General features: G+C 42.0%; 1 protein-coding gene across 3 annotated transcripts in view; it reads left to right on the forward strand.

The window, feature by feature from the left end:
- Positions 1–23,492, forward strand: part of LOC126176021 (activated Cdc42 kinase Ack) — a 497,712-nt gene that overhangs the window by 403,174 nt on the left and 71,046 nt on the right. For all 3 annotated transcript variants that reach the window (XM_049923148.1, XM_049923146.1, XM_049923147.1), the window contains exon 14: positions 12,321–12,460. In XM_049923148.1, coding sequence (XP_049779105.1) covers positions 12,321–12,460 — 140 coding nt within the window. The remainder of the gene's footprint in view (positions 1–12,320; positions 12,461–23,492) is intronic.

Below are 23,492 nucleotides of genomic sequence, written 5' to 3' on the forward strand. Positions count from 1 at the left end.
TGCAATGTATATCTCCCTCCAGATGGTGCAGTACCCCTAAATGTGCCCGCCCGGTTGGCCGTGCGCTCTAACGCACGGCTTTCCGGGTGGGAAGGAGCGCCTGGTCCCCGGCATGAATCCGCTCGGTGGATTTGTGTCGAGGTCTGGTGAACCGGCCAGTCTGTGGATGGTTTTTAGATGGTTTTCCATCTGCCTTGGCAAATGCGGGCTGGTTCCCCTTATTCCACTTCAGTTACACTATGTCGGCAATTGCTGTGGAAACAAGTTCTCCACGTACGCGTACACTACCATTACTCTACCATGCAAACATAGGGGTTACACTCGTCTGGTGTGAGACATTCCCTGTGGGAGGTCCACTGGGGGCTGAACCGCACAATAACCCTGGGTTTGGTGTGGAGTGGCGGAGGGGTGAAATGGACTGTGGTAGTCATCGTGGGGTTGTGGACCACTGCGGCTGTGGCGGGGACGGAGCCTCTCCGTCGTTTCTAGGTCCCTGGTTAACATGCAACGTACCCCTGAATGTATTAGCTGCACTGTTTGATCAACTCCTTCTACATTTCCCACTTCTGTGAGATTCTAATGCCTATAACGCCTTGTGGGGTGGTACCGTGCTTACTGCTGAGGCAGAGATGTCGACACTTTACTGTCACAATTCGACCTCTACCTCTTAAATACTGGGGCCGCCACACATTTCAGTGTGGCTCACGGTAGTTACTTGGCCATTGATGTATCAATTTGCAGCCCAGGACTTCTCCCATCTATCCACTGGAGAGCACATGACGACGTGTGTGGTAGTGACCACTTCCCCATCTTCCTGTCACTGCCCCAGCGTCAGGCACACGGACACCTGCACAGATGGGCTTTGAACAAGGCGGACTGTGGAACTTTCACCTCTGCTGGCGCCGCTGAATCTCCCCCACATGGTAACATTAATGTGATGGTTGAGCAGGGGACTAACACAATTGTTTCTGTGGCAGAAAAAGTGATTCCTCGCTCGTTAGGGTGCCCGAGGCTAAGACAGTCCCTTGGTGGTCACCGGAAGTTGCTGAAGCAATTATGGAGCGTCGGTGAGTTCTACAGCGGCACCCTTCCCTGGAGCACCTCATAGCCTTTAAATGGATCCATGCCTGTCTATGCTACCTTATCAAACAAGGGAAGAAGAAATGTTGGGAGAGATACGTCTCCACCATTGGGTGCGACACGTCACCTTCCCAAGTCTGGGCAAAGATCAAACTTCTTTTCGGGTGCCAGGCACCAACAGCTGTCCCCGGTGTTACCACAAATGGCGAGTTATGTACCAATGCAAATGCGATTGCCGAGCACTTTATCGAGCACTTTGCTCGAGCCTCTGTGTCGGAGGATTACCCCCCAGCCTTTCGCAAACTCAAAAGGCAGCTGGAAGCGAATGTCCTCTCATTCACTACACACTGCAGTGAATCCTATAATGCCCCATTAACAGAGTGGGAGCTCCTCAGTGCCCTTGCACATTGCACTGACACAAGTCCTGGGCCTGATTACATCCACAGCCAGATGATTAAACATCTCTCATCTGACTACATGTGACATCTTCTCATCATCATCAACTGGATCTGGTGCGATGGTGTCTTTCCATTGCAATCATGGGAGAGCACCATCATTCCGGTGCTCAAACCTGGTAAAAGCCTGGTTGATGTGGATAGCTATCGGCCTATCAGCCTCACCAATGTTCTTTGTAAGCTGCTGGAATGTATGGTATGTCAGCAGTTGGGTTGGGTCGTGGAGTCACATGGCTTGCTGGCTCCATGTGAGGGCGGCTTCCGCCAGTGTCGCTCTACCACTGATAGTCTTGTGTCAATCAAGTCTGCCAACCGAACAACCTTTTCCAGACGGCAACACCTGATTGCCATCTGTTTTCACTTACGTAACACATACAACATGACTTGGCGATGTCATATCCTTGGCACATTGTATGAGTGGGGTCTTGGTGACCACTCCCGATATTTATCCAAAACTTCCTATCACTCCATACTTTCCATGTCCAAGTTGGTGACTCTCATAGTTCCATCCATATCCAGGAGAATGGAGTCCCTCGCAGGACTCTGTATTGAGAGTCTCTGTATTTTGAGTGGCCATTAATGGCCTAGCATCAGCTGTCAGGCCCTCCGTCTCACCTACTCTGTATGGGGAGGACTTCTGTATTTCGTACTGCTGCTACAGTACTGTTGTTGCTGACCAGCGCCTCGAGGGAGCCATCCACAAGGTGCAATCACGGGCTCTAGCCCACTGCTTCTACTTTTCAGCCACAAAGTCGTGTGTCGTGCACTTCTTTCGGCATCGTACCATTCATTCAGATCGTCGTAGCATTCATCCGGAACTCGCACTTTACCTTAATGATGAGATACTCACTGTTGTGGAGACATAACGATTCCTAGGACTGGTTTTCGACACTCGATTGACTTGGCTCTCTGATCTCTGTCAGCTTAAGCAGAAGTGCTGGCAGCACCTCAATGCTCTCCATTGCCTGAGCAATACCAATTGGGGTGCAGATCGCTCTATGCTGATGCAACTCTACAGAGCCCTTGTACAATCCCGACTTGACTATGGGAGTGTGAATTATGGTTCGGCTGCACCTTCGGCATTGCATTTACTCGACCCTATGCACAACTGTGGTGTTCGATTAGCGACAGGAGCTATTAGGATGAGTCTGGTGACCAGTGTACTCATGGAGGCTGGTGTCCTTCCACTCTAGATCAGATGGGAGCAACTGCTCGCCAGTTACGCAGCTCACATACATAGTTTCCCTGAGCATCCGAATTACCGTCTCCTTTTCCCAGCTGCTGCAGACCATCTCCCGCATCAGCGACCCACATCGGTTCTAACGATTGCGGTTCGCATGCTGTCCCTTCTCTTCGAACTGGAGTCCTTCCCTTTACCATCTCTACTTGCGGTATGTTCACGTATGCCTCCATGGTGTATGCATCGGCCGCAGCTTTGTCTGGACCTTTTGCATGGCCCTAAGGACTCCGCTAACCCCGCCACTCTCCGCTGTCACTTCCTCTTGATTCTTGATGTGTTCTGGTGCACTGAAGTGGTTTACACCGACAGCTCAGTGGCTGATGGTCACGTAGGCTTTGCATATGTTCATGGAGGACATTTGGAGCAGCACTCGTTGCCAGTTGGTTGCAGTGTTTTCACTGCAGAGCTGGCGGCCATATCTCGTGCTCTTAAGTACATCTGCTCATGCCCTGACGAGTCATTTCTCCTTTGTACTGATTCATTGTGCAGCCTACAAGCTATCAACCAGTGCTACCCTCACCACCCTCTGGTAGCGTCCATTCAGTAGTCCATCTATGCCCTGGAACAGTCCTGCCATTCCGTGGTGTTTGTGTGGACCTCAGGACATGTCAGAACCCCGGCAATGAACTTACCGACTGGCTGGCCAAACAGGCGACGGAAACCACTTCTGGAGATAGGCATCTCCAAAGCTGACCTGTATTCTGTCTTACACCGCAGGGTTTTCCAGCTTTGGGAGACGGAATGGTATAGCAGCATGCACAACAAACTGTGTGTCATTAAGGAGACTATGAATGTGTGGAAGTCTTCCATGCAGGCCCCTCACAGGGAATCAGTTGTCCGCTGCCGGCTCTGCATGGTTACCTACTCCATCGTGAGGACCCACCTCAGTGTCACTGTGCTCCCAAATGACAGTCGTCCACCTATTGCTGGACTGCTCACTTTTAGCTGCTCTGCAGCAGACTTTTAACTTTCCCAGAACCCTGCCTTTAGTGTTGGGCAACAATGCCTCCACAGCAGCTTTGGTTTAACGTTTTATCCGTGAGAGTGGGTTTTATACTTCTATGTAGTTTTTAGCGCATGTCCTTTGTCCCTCTGTGTCCTCCACCCTAGTGCTTTTAGGGTGGAGGTTTTAATGTGTTGCAGAGTGGCTGGCTTTCCCTTTTTAATCTTGTGGTTGGCCAGACACTGTAATCTGCTTACATGTTTTACTCTCTTCTGTTTCTACTGTCTCTTTATTGTTTTCTTGTTCTCTTTTGTTCCTTTTTAGTGTTCGTTGCCTTCCCTTCGTCCTTGTGGCTTTTCCTTTATTTCCATTTTGTGTTATATGTTTCGTCCATTTTATTCTCACAGTTGTGACATTGTTTCATTAGGAACAAGGGATCGATGACCTCATAGTTTGGTCCCTTCTCCTGCCTTTAAACCAACAAACCTTAATTTCACACATTTCTAGAATGTTTCCAGTTTAATGCACAGTTCACAACTAATAAATAATGGGCAGAGTCCGCATCAGATCCTGGATCTTTTTTCAGCTTAAAATCTTGTTGTGAGTATAAACAGTGTTTTGTTGGTGATTAAATTTGCTGTATGCAAAATTGTAACAGCTAGCTTTCTCTCTCATTATTTTCATCCATTGTATGTTCTGCTATTTTTTCCCCTTCTCTTCCCTTTCCTGTTATTGCATTCCAGCCTCTTGTCACAAAAACTTGATCCATTCATGTGATGGATAATTTATATATCTTTTTATACATTTCTTCAATCTCTCCATCAACTGTAGATGTAAGTGCATACTTTGTGTCTGTATTGACTATGATAATGTGGTGTCCTTCTCATTCGTCTCTTATAGGGTGCCTAAAGGATGTTGCTTTCTCAGATAGATATACAACAATTCAAGTCAATCACATTAATCATTTTTATTTCAATAAAGTGGGTTTACAATACTTAACTTTGAGTCACAAGTATTTGACAATGTGCAAGTAATCAATTGCTATATACAATGTACATACAAGTAATTCACACAAGTTCCTCAAAGTGCATTGCCATCAAGAAACTGCGACAATGGAGGGGGAGGCAGGAGTGAGGGCGCATTGCTGGACTGGAAGCTGTAGCTGCAGGGGAAGGCAAGCTTCTGGTTGTATCCCGTCATCCGGCCTTCGCTCTGGCAGAAATGTCCCCCGGAAAACAAACAGAAGGGTACGCGTCCACCTCCTGATGCCGTGAATCAGATGAAGAAGGTGGCGACTGCTGTGGTGTGGGCAGATCCAGCTCCATTGGTAGGACGAGTGGAGGCACAGGAAGTGAAGGCTCTATCTTTATGGGGTCGTCCCATGGTATCGTGATAGCATCCTCTGGCAGCTGCCGGCTGCTGTGGCTGCTCTGTCCTCAGGATTCCTGAATTTGGGATAAGACACACTGAAAGATCACCATGTACATGACAGTGGTGAAGCTGATTGTGATGTCGACGCTACATGCTGTCTGGACCTGAAATAAGATACGTGCTAGCGCCAAGTCACGTATGATCTGGCATCAATCCCAACCATCTGCTGCTGCTAAAAACCCTGTAAAATGCAATATCAGGTGGCGCAAATTGAAACTTGCGGTTCTTCTTCAGCGCCAGATGCTGCGGAGGGTGGAACAGCGTTTGACAGCGGCGGCCGTGAAGCAATTCCATCGGCAATGTTCCATCTCTTGGGTGCGAACGATAGGAGGGGAGAAACGGTTGCAATGCTTGAGCCCTGGTGTGTGCGGAGTGATGTTTGGCCATCTGCTGCTTGAAGGTTCTGACAAAACATGCCGCTTTGCTGTTTGACTGTGGATGGAACGGTGCACTGGTGAGATGCTGTATGCCATTGCATTCACAGAATGTTTCAAATTGTGAACTGAGGGCAGTTGTCTGACACTGTAACTTCAGGTAAACCTTAGAGGCAAAAAATAGAGGACAAAGGCTGAACCATGCTATATGATGCTGTTAAGTTCATTGGCACAGCGAAAGGAAACTTGCTATAAGAGTCTACCACAATCAACCAATGAGTGTTCCAAAAAGGTCCCGCAAAGTCCCTGTGCACTCATTTCAATGGTGATTGCAACTTAGGCCAAGCAGAGAATGTTTGTGGCAGAGTGGACTGATTTTCCACATATGCGTGAGATTGTGACGTCATCTGTTCTATTTGGGCATCCATACTCTGTGAAGTACAGTGTCGACACACTCTCTGTTTCGTAAGAAAAACCCCCAGTGTTGATGAAGTAACTGCACCAATTCATTTTACAAAGCTTTAGAGATCAACACACCTGACTGCCCTCTGTCATTTTGAACAAGAATCACACCTGTCAGTACAGCGAGGCTATGCCTATGGGCAAAGTATTGGCGACTACAGAGTTCTTTATGCTATACAAGGAACAAGGCCAAGATGTACAAATGTATTTTAGCAAAATGTTCAAATCTGAATCAGCTTCCGTGGCCTGTGCTATTTTCCTACAGTTCAGCAGAAGCAATTCAGAGTCCTGAGCATCGATGTGACAACAAGACACAGCAGAAGTGTCAGAGTAAGTGTCAGAGCCAATCAGAAGACAGGAAAGTGTGTCTGCAACACCATTTGAGCTGTCAGACTATACACTATCTTGTACTGGTATTGAGACAACAACAAAGCCCATCTTTGCAATTTTTGGGCAGTTTCTGCAGGAACAGATGTTGTCAGATGAAACAAGGACTCCAGTACTAAGTAGAATTTTCCGCCATACAAATAGTGGTGGAATTTGGTGACACCATACTCAATAGCCCGAGCCTCTTTCTCAATTTGTGAATAGTTACACTGAACTTTGGACAACACTTCAGATGTGAAAGCAATAGGCCTGTCATTATCACCAGTTCCGTGCGAAAGCACTGTGCTGATTCCCTTAGAGGAAGCGTCAACTTGCAATACAGCTGGTTGAGAAGGATCAAAGTGAACTAAGCATCGGTCACTGAGCAATGCATCTTTAAGTTTTTGAAAAGCTACTTGGCACTCAGCTGTCTAAACAAAGGGAACATTCTTTCAACACAAGTGATGCAATGGAGCTGCGATTTGTGCAGCATAAAGTATGAACTGAATATAATAGTTCATTTTCCCTAAGACAGACTGCAATTCTGTGAAATTGTGAGGAACTGGCAAATCTCTTATGGCTAACAAATGTAACTGAAGAGGATGTACACCTTGACTATTTGACATGACCAATACCCTGCAACTCATTTTTTAAAAAAATCACACTTGTTCAGTCTACACTTTAGTCCTGCATCAGACAAAACATGAAACAAAGCACACAAATTTGCAATATGTTATTCAGGTGTATGACCTGCAACGATAATATTGTCCAAATAGTTTGAACAGTTTGGCACTTGTGCAGTCAGCTGTTCCAAATACCTTTGGAAAATAGCAGGTGCAGAAGCACTGCCTAAAGGCAAACACAAATATGAGGTTTGGAACTTTAATAGAGGCAACTAGTTATTTACCACTTGTACACAACAGATACGTGTTTCAATATTTTACTGACCTTCAGAGTAGTCACCAGCATTGTGTATGACCCATTTCCAGCGATGTAGAAGTCATAGGATACATTTACCATTTCCAGTTGTGTTGACAGTTCGAGCAGCGTGGTCTGTTGTCCAACGAATTTGTAGCAGTTCCGAAGTGAATGCCATCAAGTGTTTCCTTCAGTTTAGAAATCGAGTTGAACTCACGAGGGCTTAAGTCAGGGGAGTGCAATAGGTGGTATAGCACTTAGCAACCCCATCAGTCAAACAAATCAGTAACAGTAATCATTTCTGTCTCTAAGCTGGTCGTAGGTTGTGTTCCAAAAATGAACAGCATAGAGACAGAAGTGATGACACTTTCTGCAGGACCTGACCATCATTTTGCAGGACAATGCTCAATCACGTACAGTCTACTGTTACTGATTTGTTTGACTGATGGGGCTGTTCGGTGCTAGACCACCTACTGCACTCACCTCACTTAAGCGGAGTGTGTGCTGATATGAAACTTCCTGGCAGATTAGAATTGTGTGCTGGACTGAGATTCGAACTCGCGACCTTTGCCTTTTGTGGGCAAGGGCTCTACTATCTGAGCTATCCAAGCACGGCTCACACCCCATTCAAATGTGTGTGAAATCTTATGGGACTTAACTGCTAAGGTCATCAGTCCCTAACCTTACACACTAATTAGCCTAAATTATCCTAAAGACAAACACACGCACCCATGCCCGAGGGAGGACTTGAACCTCCGCCGGGACCAGCCACAGAGTCCATGACTGCAGCGCCTTAGACCACTCGGCTAATCCCGCGAGGCTCACGACCCGTCCTCACAGCTTTTCTTTTGCCACTACCTCGTCTCCTACCTTCCAAACTTCAGAGAAGCTCTCCTGCGAACCTTGCAGGAAAGAAAGGGTACTGCGGAGACATGGCTTAGCCACAGCCTTGGGGGATGTTTCCAGAATGAGATTTTCACTCTGCAGAAGTGTGTGCACCGATATGAAACTTCCTGACAGATTAAAACTGTGTGCCAGATCGAGACTCGAACTCGGGACCTTTGCCTTTCGTGTGCAAGTGCACTACCATCTGAGGTACCCAAACACGACTCAGGACCAATCCTCACAGCTTTTCTTCTCCCAGTACCTCGTCTACTACCTTCCAAACTTTACAGAAGCTCTCCTGCGAAACTTGCAGAACTAGCACTTGTGTAAGAAAGGAAAGGATACTGAGGAAATATGGCTTAGCCACAGCCTAGGAGATGTTTCAAGAATGAGGTTTTCAATCTGCAGCGGAGTGTGCGCTGATATGAAACTGTGAGAATGGGATGTGAGTCGTGCTTGGGTAGCTCAGATGGTAGAGCACTTGCCCGCGGAAGGCAAAGGTCCCGAGTTCGAGTCTCGGTCCGGCACACAGTTTTAATCTGCCAGGAGGTTTCAAGGCTTGATTCTGTTCGCCTGTGTAGCCACGTGTTTAGTGACTGCTTTTGTGCCGTGGAGGGTTGTTTACTTGACGTGGCTAGCACAAGCTGTTTCCACCACAGATTGGGCTGAAACAAGGGACTCAACCCGACAAATAGCTGGCTGCCGAGATTTATTGGCTGACAGGGCAACTGAATTTGCACTACCTGCTGAAATGATGGATCAGACAGTTTCAAAATCTGTTCTCTGAATTTGACATCAGGGATATTGTACACGATTGCATCATGCAACGTAACATCTGAATATAAAGCAGTGCAGGCACATTTGAATTTGAATTTCCTTGTCATACCTTGCAAATTTGTTGCCCACTCACGATAAGTTTGTTCTGACCATTTTTGCAATTAATGAGTTGATTCGTAGCTGCTATGACATTGACTTGTTGGTCATAATAGCTAGTTAGCAACTGTACCACATGTTCATAAGTAAGTTCACTCGAGTGGCAATAGGAAATAACTTCTGAGTTAAACGGAACACTGCACTTCCTACCGTGGATAAGAAATAATGGCTTTTCACAGTACCTGCTCCGTTGTGAGTGAGGATGTGTGCTTTAAATTATTGTTATTACTCAAGCCATTCCTCTTCTCGTTCACAAAACTGTCAAAAAGATGGTATAGCAGCAAGTGGTGCTTGTTGCATTGTGCACGCAGAGTTGGCCAGTAGCTCCTGCACCATGTTGAATAATGTAGATATCTGCTGCATCTGGAACTGAAACATCAGTGTAAGTTGCATTGCATCTAATGCTTGCAGCTGTGGCGCTTGAGCAGGGGGCAGGATAGGCGGGGTGGGCATTTTGGAAGAGACAAATGCAAAACACAGACAAGGCAAGAAGAAAAAAAAAAGTACAAAAGCACAGAAAATTTCTGCACACCCACCTGAAAACACTGATTAGCAAAAACGATAATAGAGTATTAAAACAAGGAAATGGCCCTGCAAAGTAAAGATAAGAGAGAATTACGGTGCCAACAAAACATAAACGAAAATTCCATGGCTGCAGACACTGGGTTTGTCGTATAACTCGTCGCCAATGTGGTGTCCTGCCCACTTATCTTTTTATAGGGTCCTAAAGGATGCTGCTCTCTGAGATAGCTATACAACAGTTCAAGCAAATCACATTAATGGTTTTTATTACAATAAAGGAGATCGATAATATTTAACATTGGGTGACAAGCAAATGGTGACACGCATATGATTAATGTGCCTCGCTACACACAATGCCCATACAAGTGATTCGCCCAAGTTCGTATGGATCACTGATAACGGCCATTCTAGTGCTTCTCTTCTAGTGCATGGCTTCTAGTCCACGTCTGCTAGTGCTTTTGCTAGTGCACGTCTCCTATTATCTGACTGAGGCTGGCAGGAGTGGCGCTTATATTCTCTTCAGATAGAGGCTGCTCCTGTTGTGGTGCGGTCCTAGTAAGCATACTACTGGCTGACGTCTCACAGCCTTCTCTGTGGTTACATTCCTAATCTTCGTGCTGGTGCTTGTTGTTATGCCGGAACTGATAAAATGTTGACTGTGCTGTTTATAGTAATTTAGCCACCTTCCTACTCTCTTCTCTTATTCAGCTAAAATTGGTTTGTCAAGTTAGACAACTTTCCATTTTTAAACTTTCCAGTACTTGTAGTACTAATAATTGTTTTGTTTTGCTAAGAATAAAAAATACTTTGATAATTTTTGTTTACCACAATTTTTTGGGTCAGTCCACAGTTTCAATAAGGCTTCAGTCCTTTTTCAGCATGCTCTCTTTTTGTTCATAGTTCCTGTTTTATTTGGGTATGGCCTTGAGATATTTCTTTTTGAATTAGTTCTGAAATATGTACCTCATAACAAGACAAAATGATTAATGACTTTTGTGACTGTACTCGCATCATAAAGAGCAGTGATATGCATGTGGAACTGTTATTGTATATATGCGAGTGCAGGCTTTCTTGGCGAATTTCATGTATGAAGTCTTCACAGGTTGTCAGCCGAGTAGCATTGTCATCTCGTAGCAACGTTTCGATGGAAGGCCTGAAGGTGATGGAGACGCATTCCATCGAAACATTGCTACGAGACGACGATGCTACTCGGCTGTCAACCCGTGAAGACTTCATATATGTTAATGTATAATTTAACACTCTAATGATAAGCTTTTGATTGTTCAGCTGTTGTTGTTTCTCGCTGTTCTACACAATATTGAGAAGACTGTATGGACTCTAACCAGACTGAGAAGTATTTCTAGTGTCATACAGCTGTTTATAGTAGAGTGCCTGCTAAGCCCTCTGATTTTCATTTGCTGCTCTTTGTGTATTTGAGCCCAAACTGTGATAATGTAAGACATGCATTCTCTTAGCATTTTCCAGCTTTGATAAAGAAGATGACCAACAACAGCTTAAAAAATTGAGTACCAGATTCCAAGCTAAAGTCTCCAGTCCATAGACTTCGAATTGTGTGAGGTGAGGTGAGGTGAACAAAGCCTCACCAAAGAATTACATCATCTACAAATAATATTCCAAAGGAATGGGTATTGAGATTGAGAAATTCAGTTAATGCTATAGTGTGAATCAGCAGTACCTGAAAAGAGTGTGTATGGCGGGCAGGAGGAGGGGGGTGGGAGGCGTGGCTTGTAGGGAGACAATAATCATTATTGTCTTGTGCTGGCTCAGTGTCCAGGAAGGTTAGTAGAATCGTATAGAAACACGGCAAAGATAAAAAAGTCTTACTAATGTTAAAGATACTTCAGGTGTTCAAAATGCAGATATGAACTGCATTCCATATGAATGTGGCCTACCTTGCAGGTGGCTAATGGTTAGAACAGTTGAGGGGAGCTGCAAAGAACATCATTGACATACCTGACCAAAGTACTATGGAGGAGTCTGTTGAAGCAAAGATGTCGGAATGAGACAGATGTTTCAGTTCAAGCAAGGCTCATGATCTAGTAGTCATCTTAATAAGATCTCACCAGTCATCTCATCTGTCACCATTTGAAATCACCAAGAGAATGTGTGTTTCACAAATAACAGTGTGGGTTCTGAACAACAAATGACCACTCTGGGGTGTAGTGGGCATCGGTAGTCAAACTTGACAGTAAATGAAACTTCCTGGCAGATTCAAACTGTGTGCCGGACCGAGACTCGAACTCATTCCTGAGTTCGAGTCTCGGTCCGGCACATAGTTTTAATCTGCCAGGAAGTTTCATATCAGCGCACACTCCTCTGCAGAGTGAAAATCTCATTCTTGACAGTAAATGATGACATGACATCTACAATACTCACAGTACAGGCATAATGATACAGTTCTCAGCATCGAGATGACAGGGTCGGTAGTCAAAATATCATCCAGAAGAATGGAATTGACAACTTAGCCAACCGGATCACCTGAAAGCATGCCGTTAATCACTCATGAGGTCACATTGACCGTGCCCTCATTTGCCTGTCTTAATTTGAAGTGTTTCTTCCATCTTTTCATTGTGTATGTTGCTTCAATCAATCTACAACTGTGCTGTATAATGAACTAGTTTCACCCCCTCTATTTATACCATACTGTTCATCACTGTCTATATTCACAGCTAACTTTTACTTGGTTGTAGGCAATAAAAACTGATGGAAGAAGCTACAGTGTTTCTCCCTCAACTGCAGAAAATGAAGAAGAGTCTCTCGCAGCTTTGACAGCATCAGGTTGGAATGTAGATGTCGCATCACGTAATCTTAAACTCAATTCCCTACTTAGGTGAGTAACACCATAATTACTGGATCTGAGGATGAATTTTAGTACTTTTGCTGCTGTGTTAAGGAGAGGTAAAGCTGTCATCATTGTGAAAGCTGATTTTTAACACCACAGTACCTTACTAGTCATGTCCTGTTGGAAGTGGCATGCTCCTGCATTGTTCTGATCTCTAACTTAACCTGCTAGTTTTAGGGAGGCCTACAGTTTGACATGGCATTTGGACCACAACACTGTTTAGCAGTTTTCACATACAAAAGTCATTGCCTCAAGGTAAAGGAGTGATGAATTACACACACAGGGAAAAAAAAAAGTATCCTGGGGCTGCCCCAGGGATCGGTGTTGGTGCCACTCATGTTCCTTATTTATATAAATGATATGCCCTCTAGTATTACGGGTATCTCTAAAATACTTCTGTTTGCTGATGACACTATCTTGGTAGTAAAAAATGTTGTGTACAACATTGGCTCTGTGTCACATAGTGTAGTTCATGGCTTGTAGAAAATAAACTAATGCTAAATCACAGTAAGACTCAGTTTTTACAGTTTATAATACACAATTCAACAAAACCTGACATTTTAATTTCACAGAATGGGTGTATGATTAGTGAAACTGAACAGTTCAAATTTCTAGGTGTTGATATACGAGGTGCATTCAAGTTCTAAGGCCTCCGATTTTTTTTCTAATTAACTACTCACCCGAAATCGATGAAACTGGCGTTACTTCTTGACGTAATTGCCCTGCAGACGTACACATTTTTCACAACGCTGATGCCATGATTCTATGGCAGCGGCGAAGGCTTCTTTAGGAGTCTGTTTTGACCATTGGAAAATCGCTGAGGCAATAGCAGCACGGCTGGTGAATGTGCGGCCACAGAGAGTGTCTTTCATTGTTGGAAAAAGCCAAAAGTCACTAGGAGCCAGGTCAGGTGAGTAGGGAGCATGAGGAATCACTTCAAAGTTGTTATTATGAAGAAACTGTTGCGTAACGTTAGCTCGATGTGCGGGTGCGTTGTCTTGGTGAAACAGCACACGCGCAGCCCTTCCCGGACGTTTTTGTTGCAGTGCAGGAAGGAATTTGTTCTTCAAAATGTTTTCGTAGGATGCACCTGTTACCGTAGTGCCCTTTGGAACGCAATGGGTAAGGATTACGCCCTCGCTGTCCCGGAACATGGACACCATCATTTTTTCAGCACTGGTGATTACCCAAAATGTTTTTGGTGGCAGTGAATCTGTGTGCTTCCATGGAGCTGATTGGTGCTTTGTTTCTGGATTGAAAAATGGCATCCACGTCTCATCCATTGTCACAACCGACGAAAAGAAAATCCCATTCATGCTGTTGTTGCGCGTCAACATTGCTTGGCAACATGCCACATTCGTGGCACCCACCTGGATGACACTTTTCGCATTTTCAGGTCGTCATGCAGGATTGTGTGCACAGAACCCACAGAAATGCCAACTCTGGAGGCGATCTGTTCAACAGTCATTCGGCGATCCCCCAAAACAATTCCCTCCACTTTCTCGATCTTGTCGTCAGACCGGCTTGTGCGAGCCCGAGGTTGTTTCGGTTTGTTGTCACACGATGTTCTGCCTTCATTAAACTGTCGCACCCACGAACGCACTTTCGACACATCCATAACTCCATCACCACATGTCTCCTTCAACTGTTGATGAATTTCAATCGGTTTCACACCACGCAAATTCAGAAAACGAATGATTGCACACTGTTCAAGTAAGGAAAACGTTGCCATTTTAAGTATTTAAAACAGTTCTCATTCTCGCCGCTGGCAGTAAAATTCCATCTGCCGTACGGTGCTGCCATCTCTGGGACGTATTGGCAATGAACACAGCCTCATTTTAAAACAATTCGCATCTTTCTATCTCTTTCCAGTCCGGAGAAAAAAAATCAGAGGCCTTAGAACTTGAATGCACCTCGTAGATAGTAAACTGTCGTGGAAAGCCCACATTCAGGATTTTGTTCAAAGACATAATGCTACCATTTTGACTATTCGAACAGTATCTGAAGTGAGTGATTGTTCGACATGAAAATTAGTCTACTTTACTGATTTTCATTCACTTATGTCGTATGGTATTATATTTTGGGGTAACTCCCCCTATTTTAAAAGGATATTTTTGTCTCAGAAACAGGCGGTTTGGGCAATAAGTGGTGTAAGTTCATGAACCTCTTGTCGACCTCTGTTCATGAGAGTGTGTATTTTGACATCGGCCTCTCAATATATATGTTCCTTACTGTCATTTCTTGTTAACAATTTTACTTATTCCCAAGAATAAGTAGCTTTCACTCAGTTAATACTCAGCAGAAATTCAACCTTCATTTGGATTGGACTTCCTTTACTCTTGTGCAGAAAGGTGTGCAGATACTGCTGCATCCATTTTCAATAAACTACCACTCGAATTCAAAAATCTTAACAGCAATCCACACAAATCGAAACTGAAGAGTTTCTTCATGGGTCACTCTTCCTATTCTGTGGAGGAAGTCTGTAAAAAATTAAGCTGATTCTTGTTGTATTGTTGATTGTGTTTACTTAGACTTATGGATTGACTTTTTTCAGTTTCATAAATGTTTTATTTTTATCTGTTATTACTTTTATGTTGCAATTTCATGTACTGACATGTTCCATGACTTTGGAGATTTGCTCCTCAATTTGATGGTATTGGACTTGACATGTAAATATAAATACAAAAAATAACCTAGGATTGAACTCCAGCCATTGAAATCTGTAGGCTAAACATAGCCAACTAACCACATATGTAACTGTTTGTTGTCATAGATATCAAAATTTAGTTCTCCTCATGAACTGTTTGCTTTCATTTCTGATGAATCCATTATTACCTCTACTCTTTAATCTTACCTCGTCTGTTCAAGTCAGTGAAGTTGCACAAAATTTTTGCTTAGTGAGGTATGCCTTTTGATGGGTGGACTAGTTAATGTTATGAGAACAGGGAATAGCTAAAGTATTCTACTTCCTGAGGAAACATGGCTACATGTTAGATATTGTAATACTTTTAACAGTTTAAGAGTTACCGGTATATAAAGTGGCACCAGAGAATTCACAGAAAGGTTTCAGTGATACTGACATTGACCACAGAAGCGTACATTTTTATATCATTGAATATATTATTCCATTTTTCGATGCTGAACTGTTTTTTGTAATCCATGTGTAAGCTGCAAGGTAAGCAACTGGGATAGATATTGTGGTACTTCTGGTATTATCAGCACACCATCCACTTTAAGTAAAATGGCAGTTTTATCATGTGAATGTTGAACCTACTGAGCAAATTTCAGTATTTGGATCAATGTTCAAGTTTTGGTAATAATTGGGTCTTTTGAATATCAGGCATGGTATTATAGTAGAGGAAAGTAAAATTCTGAAAATGCAGAAGTGAGCAAACTCATTGTGTCTATCAGATTATAGTCACTTGCATCATCTAAATTTACAAGCACTCTGCAAGGTGTATGGTGGAAAGTATTGTGTATCACAGTCACCCACCCCTTCCTTTCTTTTTTAATCCTCTTGCAGGCTGGTCTTGGAAAAAATTCTCTAGTTTTACCATTGGGTGCCTTTTTTCCCATAATGCTCTCCTGTGGGTCAAATAAACCTCAGACCACTTGTGCCGCACTTCTTTGTATACATTCAATATCACCTATTAGTCCTATTTGGTATAGGTCCCATGTATTTAACCAGTGTTTGACAATGTGTCACACACAAGCAATATCCTTGCTAGACTGATTGCATTTTGTGACCTTCCCATCAGTAAACCTTCATCTGAAATATACAGAAACACTATTCACAATAAAAACAGTACATCACTGATACAGATGAAAGAAAGCAATTTATTTGTGCACTCTTTCAAAAGCATTCACAACACGAGAAGAATATAATATGCTGACCAAATTAAAGGAAACAAATAGAGTGAACAAAGATTAACAGGTAAAAAATATCACACACTGTTATCATGCAGCAATTGTCTTCAGTTTCCAGTTGTTGCCACACAGCTTCTCCCCTCCCCGTTTGCCGACTCCCCCCCCCCCCCCCCTCCAGTTCCTCCATACAAATGTAGAGCTACAGGTACAAAGCGGTATTGGTAGTGTACCACTATTCAGTCCAGGTACATCTGGAGATTGTTCTAGTAACACCAACAAAGTGTCAGATTGCAGCAAGAACTGTTTCCGGGGAAGGTGAAATCTCGACCTCACCTGTGTCTTCCAGTGAAAGCCTCAAGTGACGGTTGTAATTCTGGTCCATAGTAACATCCTCTTGCAGCAGATAGGCAGGCTTTTAACCCGATCCAAAAATACAATCATGGGCTTACTATTTAGTAGTATATCCAGAGTGGCTCATACCTTGCCAAAACAGGGTATGTAATGGTGCATCTCTTAATAACATAACATCAGGATACAAATTGCTTAACACAAGTGTGTATGAAAACATTAGTGTCTGTATGCCAAGGTACTGATAGTGGGTGAGATTTAGAGATACAAAGTGTTACTCGTCGAAGGAGAAATGATGGTTCTTATAGAGGACAGCCACGTCATTGCACGAAGAACTCCAGTGGAAGACAGAGGGGAGTGTCATAAATGAATTCTGCAGCAGAAGCTCTGATGTCTGCTATAATGGCCACATTCTGTCCAAATAGCCCTAGAGGTAAAGCAAATATCCACATAGTGCAGTGACACATCATAGAAGATTTCACAGTATTATCTCACAAGTCAACCATCCTGTTACTGGCTGTTGGTTTTTGAAACTACAGTGGTTGGCAAGTTCATGGAACAGTACCAATTCAGATCGTCATCCTCAATTAGTAGTGACTTTAGCTGATTGGCAGTTCTTCTCGGAACAGATAGTTGCATCAAAATGCAGTCACTTTTGTCATTTGCATAACTGCAAGAGAGCTGAATTTCCTTGCTTATTTGCCAGCATCGGATGAAACTGTGATGATATTACATGCTCAAGATACCGCACTGACATTGCGTTTTGTAAAATTCGATGCATTTGATCCACCACATGCAACTGTGAATATATGCTGTTACTATTGTTTGAAATCATAGAATTTTTAACAGTGAATAGTAGTGTATTTCAACTTCCCTAAGTAATGTTTAAGGTGACAGTAAAAATCGGACAGTGATTTGTTGTCAATAACCTTACTATTTAAGAACTCTCGCAAGTGTCAGTCCCTTGATTTACAAACACATGGAAGTACATTGTCCTTGTGGTGTTGACATTTACTCACAGCTGTGGTGGTACAAATGATGTCCGACAACAACAGTAAACTCCGAGCATCCAGTGTGCCAGTGGCTGTAGATCATTCACATGAAAGTTCCAGCATTTTGAACCATAAATGTGGCTTTCGTGCACAATCACGACTTTGCTGCTTGACACAAATGATATGATTCTGTGAGCCGGCAAATTTCTGTCAGTCAGAGGCATTTGAGAGTGGATATGGTAGTCATGTTGTTCAGTTCACTTACTGAGTATTCTGGTAAAACAGCATTTGTTGTAACCGGCATTGTAGGTTCACACTTGCTGTGCTGCTTGTTTTCATTGTTACACTGTTATACAACACTGGCCACAGGGAAGGGAACAAAAAGAGTAAACAAAGAACAACAGAACAACATATGACACACTATTCTCATTCAGCGATAGTCTTTAGTGTTTGATCAATTCTGTTTCTACACATGCTTTCCTGTAATTGAACATATATAACCATTCCATTTCACATTCCTTCAAATTGTTACTTACACCTAAATATTTGTCTGAGTTGACTAAATCCAGTTGCTATCTGTTGAAAGCAAGTTTTCGGTCTTTGCACCAATGGTATAGCTAGGTAGTCAGGCACCCAGTGCAGAATTTTAGCTTCTCAACCACTTCCCACCCACCTACACCAACCCCGCAAAAACATCAGATAATTTTTTGAAGTAAAGCAGTTATTCATACAAGTGGTTGAGTAAGAATAGCATGAAGTTTTATTTTGTAACTCATTTTTATGATTGGAAACAAATTTAAAAAAATATATTTAAATAACATTGTTGCTTTAACAATGAAGAAGTGCAAATAACCAAATATGGTTATGATAGATGACCTTAAGAAGTAGAATAGAATATTTTAGAATATTTTTTTTATTTGCCTTTCAGTATTTTTCATACAATTGGCTTCATCAAAGTTTACAATAGAGTACAGTTAAGCACAATAAACACTTACATACATACATACATACATAGAATTATTTATCTTATTTAAGAATTGAAAACATTTCTTTATCACTTATTAAAAGCTTATATTATAATGAGTATTTCCTAGGAATTCTTCAATTGTATAGAATTAATTGCATTTTAACCAATTTTGCAATACACTCTTCAATTTTTTAAATGGGGCTGTGCAAGCTGATGCCTAAATGTTTATAGTTATTATGGACAACAGCTAGCCTCAGTTATTATGGACAACAGCTAGCCTCAAGAAAGGAAAATCCAACAAGTGACTATTTCTGGTATTGTTTGTGTGTACATCACATCTCGTGCTGAATTTCTCCAGATTTTCTTTAGCATACATTAAACAGTTATGTATGTATATGCTAGGTACTGTCATCACACTAAGATATTTAAAGTGGTTTCTGCAGGAATCTTTGGTAGCTTACAATAACTTTGTATCGACTTTTTTGTATCAAATTTTGGAACTGCAACGTCAAAGTTGATATCCTCACCTACTCTTATTTTTGATTGACAAAATTACTAACAGACACAACTTGACACTTACTAACATTGACTTCATTACTTTCTGCTGCAAAGTCAGTGTCTCATCTGCAGCCTTGTATTCAGGCATCATTTTTCTCTTTCTGATAGTTTTACTTTCTTCCCGTAGGAATGCCCATATTGTCAGATATGTCCTTCACAAGTCATAGTGCTTTGTCAACAAGATAATTTCTCATCTTTCAAAAAGACTTATCATCTTTGTAAAATACATTCTAAAGCTGACTCCAACAATCTTAAAGTACTTCTGAACATGATTGATGTCTTCTAAGACCATACAGCATAAAAAAGGGGCGGGGGAGAATGATATAATATAGGCAACAGAATCTGAGCAGCTTCTCTGGTTCCTGAAGAATCAGACATTTCCTAAGTGGCATCCATAATCTTTTTAATGCACTGAAATAAAGGATGAAAAGCTCTGTAATGAGCATGCCATTCTATATGTAGTAGTCTCTTAACATTGACTCGAACACCTTTTGAGAAGGGTCATTCATCTCTGGGTAGAAGCTGAGTAAAACATGAACAAACTGCCTACTTTCTGCACAGATTGAGAGACGTTTTTATCCAGGGTACAAACAAAGTGTTAGGCTTACGATAACAGATTATTGCTTGAATGCACTCCAGCCATTGTGGAAGCATTGTGGTATCCTAGTCCCCTACACATGGTTATATCCAGACCATCATATTCAATAACAACTAAAGTATCCGCCATTATGTTAATGGCTTTCTTTACATTTCACAGAAATTACCATGTTGTTGTTGTGGTCTTCAGTCCCGAGACTGGTTTGATGCAGCTCTCCATGCTGTTCTATCCTGTGCAAGCTTCTTCATCTCCCAGTACCTACTGCAGCCTACATCCTTCTGAATCTGCTTAGTGTATTCATCTCTTGGTCTCCCTCTACGATTTTTACCCTCCACGCTGCCCTCCAGTACCAAATTGGTGATCCCTTGATGCCTCAGAACATGTCCTACGAGCCGATCCCTTCTTCTAGTCAAGTTGTGCCACAAACTCCTCTTCTCCCCAATTCTGTTCAATACCTCGTCATTAGTTATGTGATCTACCCATCTAATCTTCAGCATTCTTCTGTAGCACCACATTTCGAAAGCTTCTATTCTCTTCTTGTCTAAACTATTTATCATCCATGTTTCACTTACATACATGGCTACACTCCATACAAATAGTTTCAGAAACGACTTCCTGCCACTTAAATCTATCTGCAACGTTAACAAGTTTGTCTTCTTCAGTAACATTTTCTTTGCCATTGCCAGTCTACATTTTATATCCTCTCTACTTCGACCATCATCAGTTATTTTGATCCCCAAATAGCAAAACTCCTTTACTACTTTAAGTGTCTCATTTCCTAATCTAATTCCCTCAGCATCACCCGATTTAATTCGACTACATTCCATTATCCTCGTTTTGCTTTTGTTGATGTTCACCTTATAGCCTCCTTTCAAGACACTGTCCATTCCGTTCAACTGCTCTCCCAAGTCCTTTGCTGTCTCTGAGAGAATTACAATGTCATCGGCAAACCTCAAAGTCTTTATTTCTTCTCCATGGATTTTAATACCTACTCCGAACTTTTCTTTTGTTTCCTTTACTGCTTGCTCAATATACAGATTGAATAGCATCGGGAAGAGGCTACAACCTTGTCTCACTCCCTTCCCAACCACTGCTTCCCTTTCATGTCCCTCGAATCTTATAACTGGCATCTGCTTTCTGTACAAGTTGTAAATAGCCTTTCGCTCCCTGTATTTTACCCCTGCCAAGGGGTACTTCAACGGCAGACAGCAAAATGTCATTATCCACAGTGTTGAGAATGGCTATGATTGGGGTGGAGGGGAGGGGGGTGGCAGAGATCAGCTCTGTTCCTTATGTATGTAAATGATATGCCCTCTAGTAATAAAGGTGATTCTAAAATATTTCTGTTTGTCGATGTCACTAGCTCGGTAGTGAAGGATTTTGTACACAACATTGGCACTGTTTCAAATAGTGCAATTCATGACATAAGTTCATGGATTGTAGAAAATAAACTAATGCTAAATCACAGTAAGACACAGTTTTTGCAGTTTGTGATGCACCATTCAACAGAACCCACTGTTTTAATTTCATAGAATTGGCATATGATTAACGAAACTGAACAATTCAGGTTTCTAGGTGTTCAGATAGTAAAGAGGAAAGCTCACATTCTGGATTTGTTGTTTAAAGATGTAATGCTGCCATTTTTACTATTCGAATGGTATGTGAAGTAAGTGATAGTTTGACACAAAGAATAATCTACTTTGCTTATTTTCATTTGCTTATGATGTATGGCATTATAGTTTGGGTAACTCTTCCCAGTCTCAAACGATATTTTTTTAAGAGACGAGCATTTCATGCAATAAGTGGTGTAAGAGTGCAAACTTCTTGTCAACTGCTGTTCATTAGTCTGTGTAGTCTGTCGTTGGCCTCTCAATATACATATTCTTTACTGTCATTTCTTGTTAACAGTATCAGCTTATTACCAAGAATTAGCAACTTTCACCCAGTTTATACTAGGCAGGAATCCATTCTGCATTTGGATCGCTCTTCTTTGACTCTTGTGGAGAAAGGTGAGCTGTAGGCTGCGGCATCCATTTCAAATAAGCTACCACAAAAATTCAAAAATCTTAGCAGTAATCCACGCGCTTTCAAATCAAAACTGAAGAGTTTCCTCACAAGTCACTCCTCCTATTCTGTCGAGAAGTTCCTTGAAAAATTAAGCTGATTCCTGTGTTATATTGTTTATTGTGTTTACATAAAGTTATGGCTTGTGTTCCTTTGGGTTCATAAACATTTTATTCTACCTGTTATTACTTTTATATTGTTATTTCATGTACTGGAATGTTCCATGACCTTGAAGATTTGCTCTTCAGTTTGGTCCTATAGAAGTAGACATGTAAAATAAATAAATATATAAATAAAAATCTACTACTTTAAGTGTCTCATTTCCTAACCTAATTCCCTCAGCTTCACCTGATTTAATTCAACTGCATTCCATTATCCTCATTTTGCTTTTGTTGATGTTCATCTTAAACTCTCCTTCCAAGACACTGTCCATTCCATTCAACTGCTTTACCAAGACCTTTGTTGGCTCTGGCAAAATTACAGGTCAATGGCAAACCTCAATGTTTTTATTTCTTGTCCCAGGACTGTTATTCCTATTCCAGATCTTTCTTTTGTTTGTTTTACTGCTTGCTCTATGTATAGATTGAATGACATCGGGGATAGGCTACAACCCTGTCTCACTCCCTTCTCAACCACTGCTCCCCTTTCATGCCCCTTAACTCGTATACCTGCCATCTGGTTCTGTACAAATTGTGAATAGCATTTTGCTCCCTGTATTATCTTACCCCTGCCTCCTTTAGAATTTGAAAATAAGTATTCCAGTTATCAGTGTCAAAACTTTTTCTAAATCTACAAATGTTATAAATGTAGGTTTGCCTTTCCTTAACCTATCTTCTATGGGAAGATTTTCCCTGAGGTTGGCTTCTACCAGTTTTTCCATTCTTCTTCTGTAAAGAATTTGTGTTAGTATTTAGAAAACGTGACTCATTAAACTGATAGTTTGGTAATTTTCAAACCTATCATCACCAGCTTTCTTTGGAATTGGAGTAGTTATATTCTTCTTGAAGTCTGAGAGTATTTCGCCTGTCCCATGCCTCTTGCTCACCAGATGGAAGAGTTTTGTCATGACTGGTAATTCTAATGGAATGTTGTCTGCTCCTGGAACCTTGTTTTGACTCTATCGAATTCTTCGCGCAGTATCGTATCTCCCATTTCATCTTCACCTATGTCCTCTTCCATTTCCATAATATTGCCCTCAAGTACATCGCCCTTGTATAGACCCTCTGTATACTCCTTCCACCTTTCTGCTTTCCCTTCGTTGCTTGGGACTGGTTTTCCATGTGAACTCTTGATATTCATGCTGGTGGTTCTCTTTTCTCCAAAGGTCTCCTTAATTTTCATGTAGGTGGCACCTATCCTAGTGATATATGGTTCTAAATCCTTACATTTGTCCTGTAGCCATTTCTGCTTAGCCATTTTGCACTTCCTGTCGATCACATTTTTGAGATGTTTGTATTCCTTTCGCTTGCTTCGTTTATTGCTTGTTATATTTTCGTGTTTCATCAATTACATTCAATATCTCTCCTGTTACTCAAAGATTTCTACTATCCCTCATATTTTTACCTACTTAGTCCTTTGCTACCTTCACTATTTCATCTCTCAAAACTACCAATTCTTCTTCTAATG

The sequence above is a fragment of the Schistocerca cancellata genome, chromosome 3 (assembly GCF_023864275.1).
Source record: "Schistocerca cancellata isolate TAMUIC-IGC-003103 chromosome 3, iqSchCanc2.1, whole genome shotgun sequence".
NCBI lineage: Eukaryota > Metazoa > Arthropoda > Insecta > Orthoptera > Acrididae > Schistocerca > Schistocerca cancellata.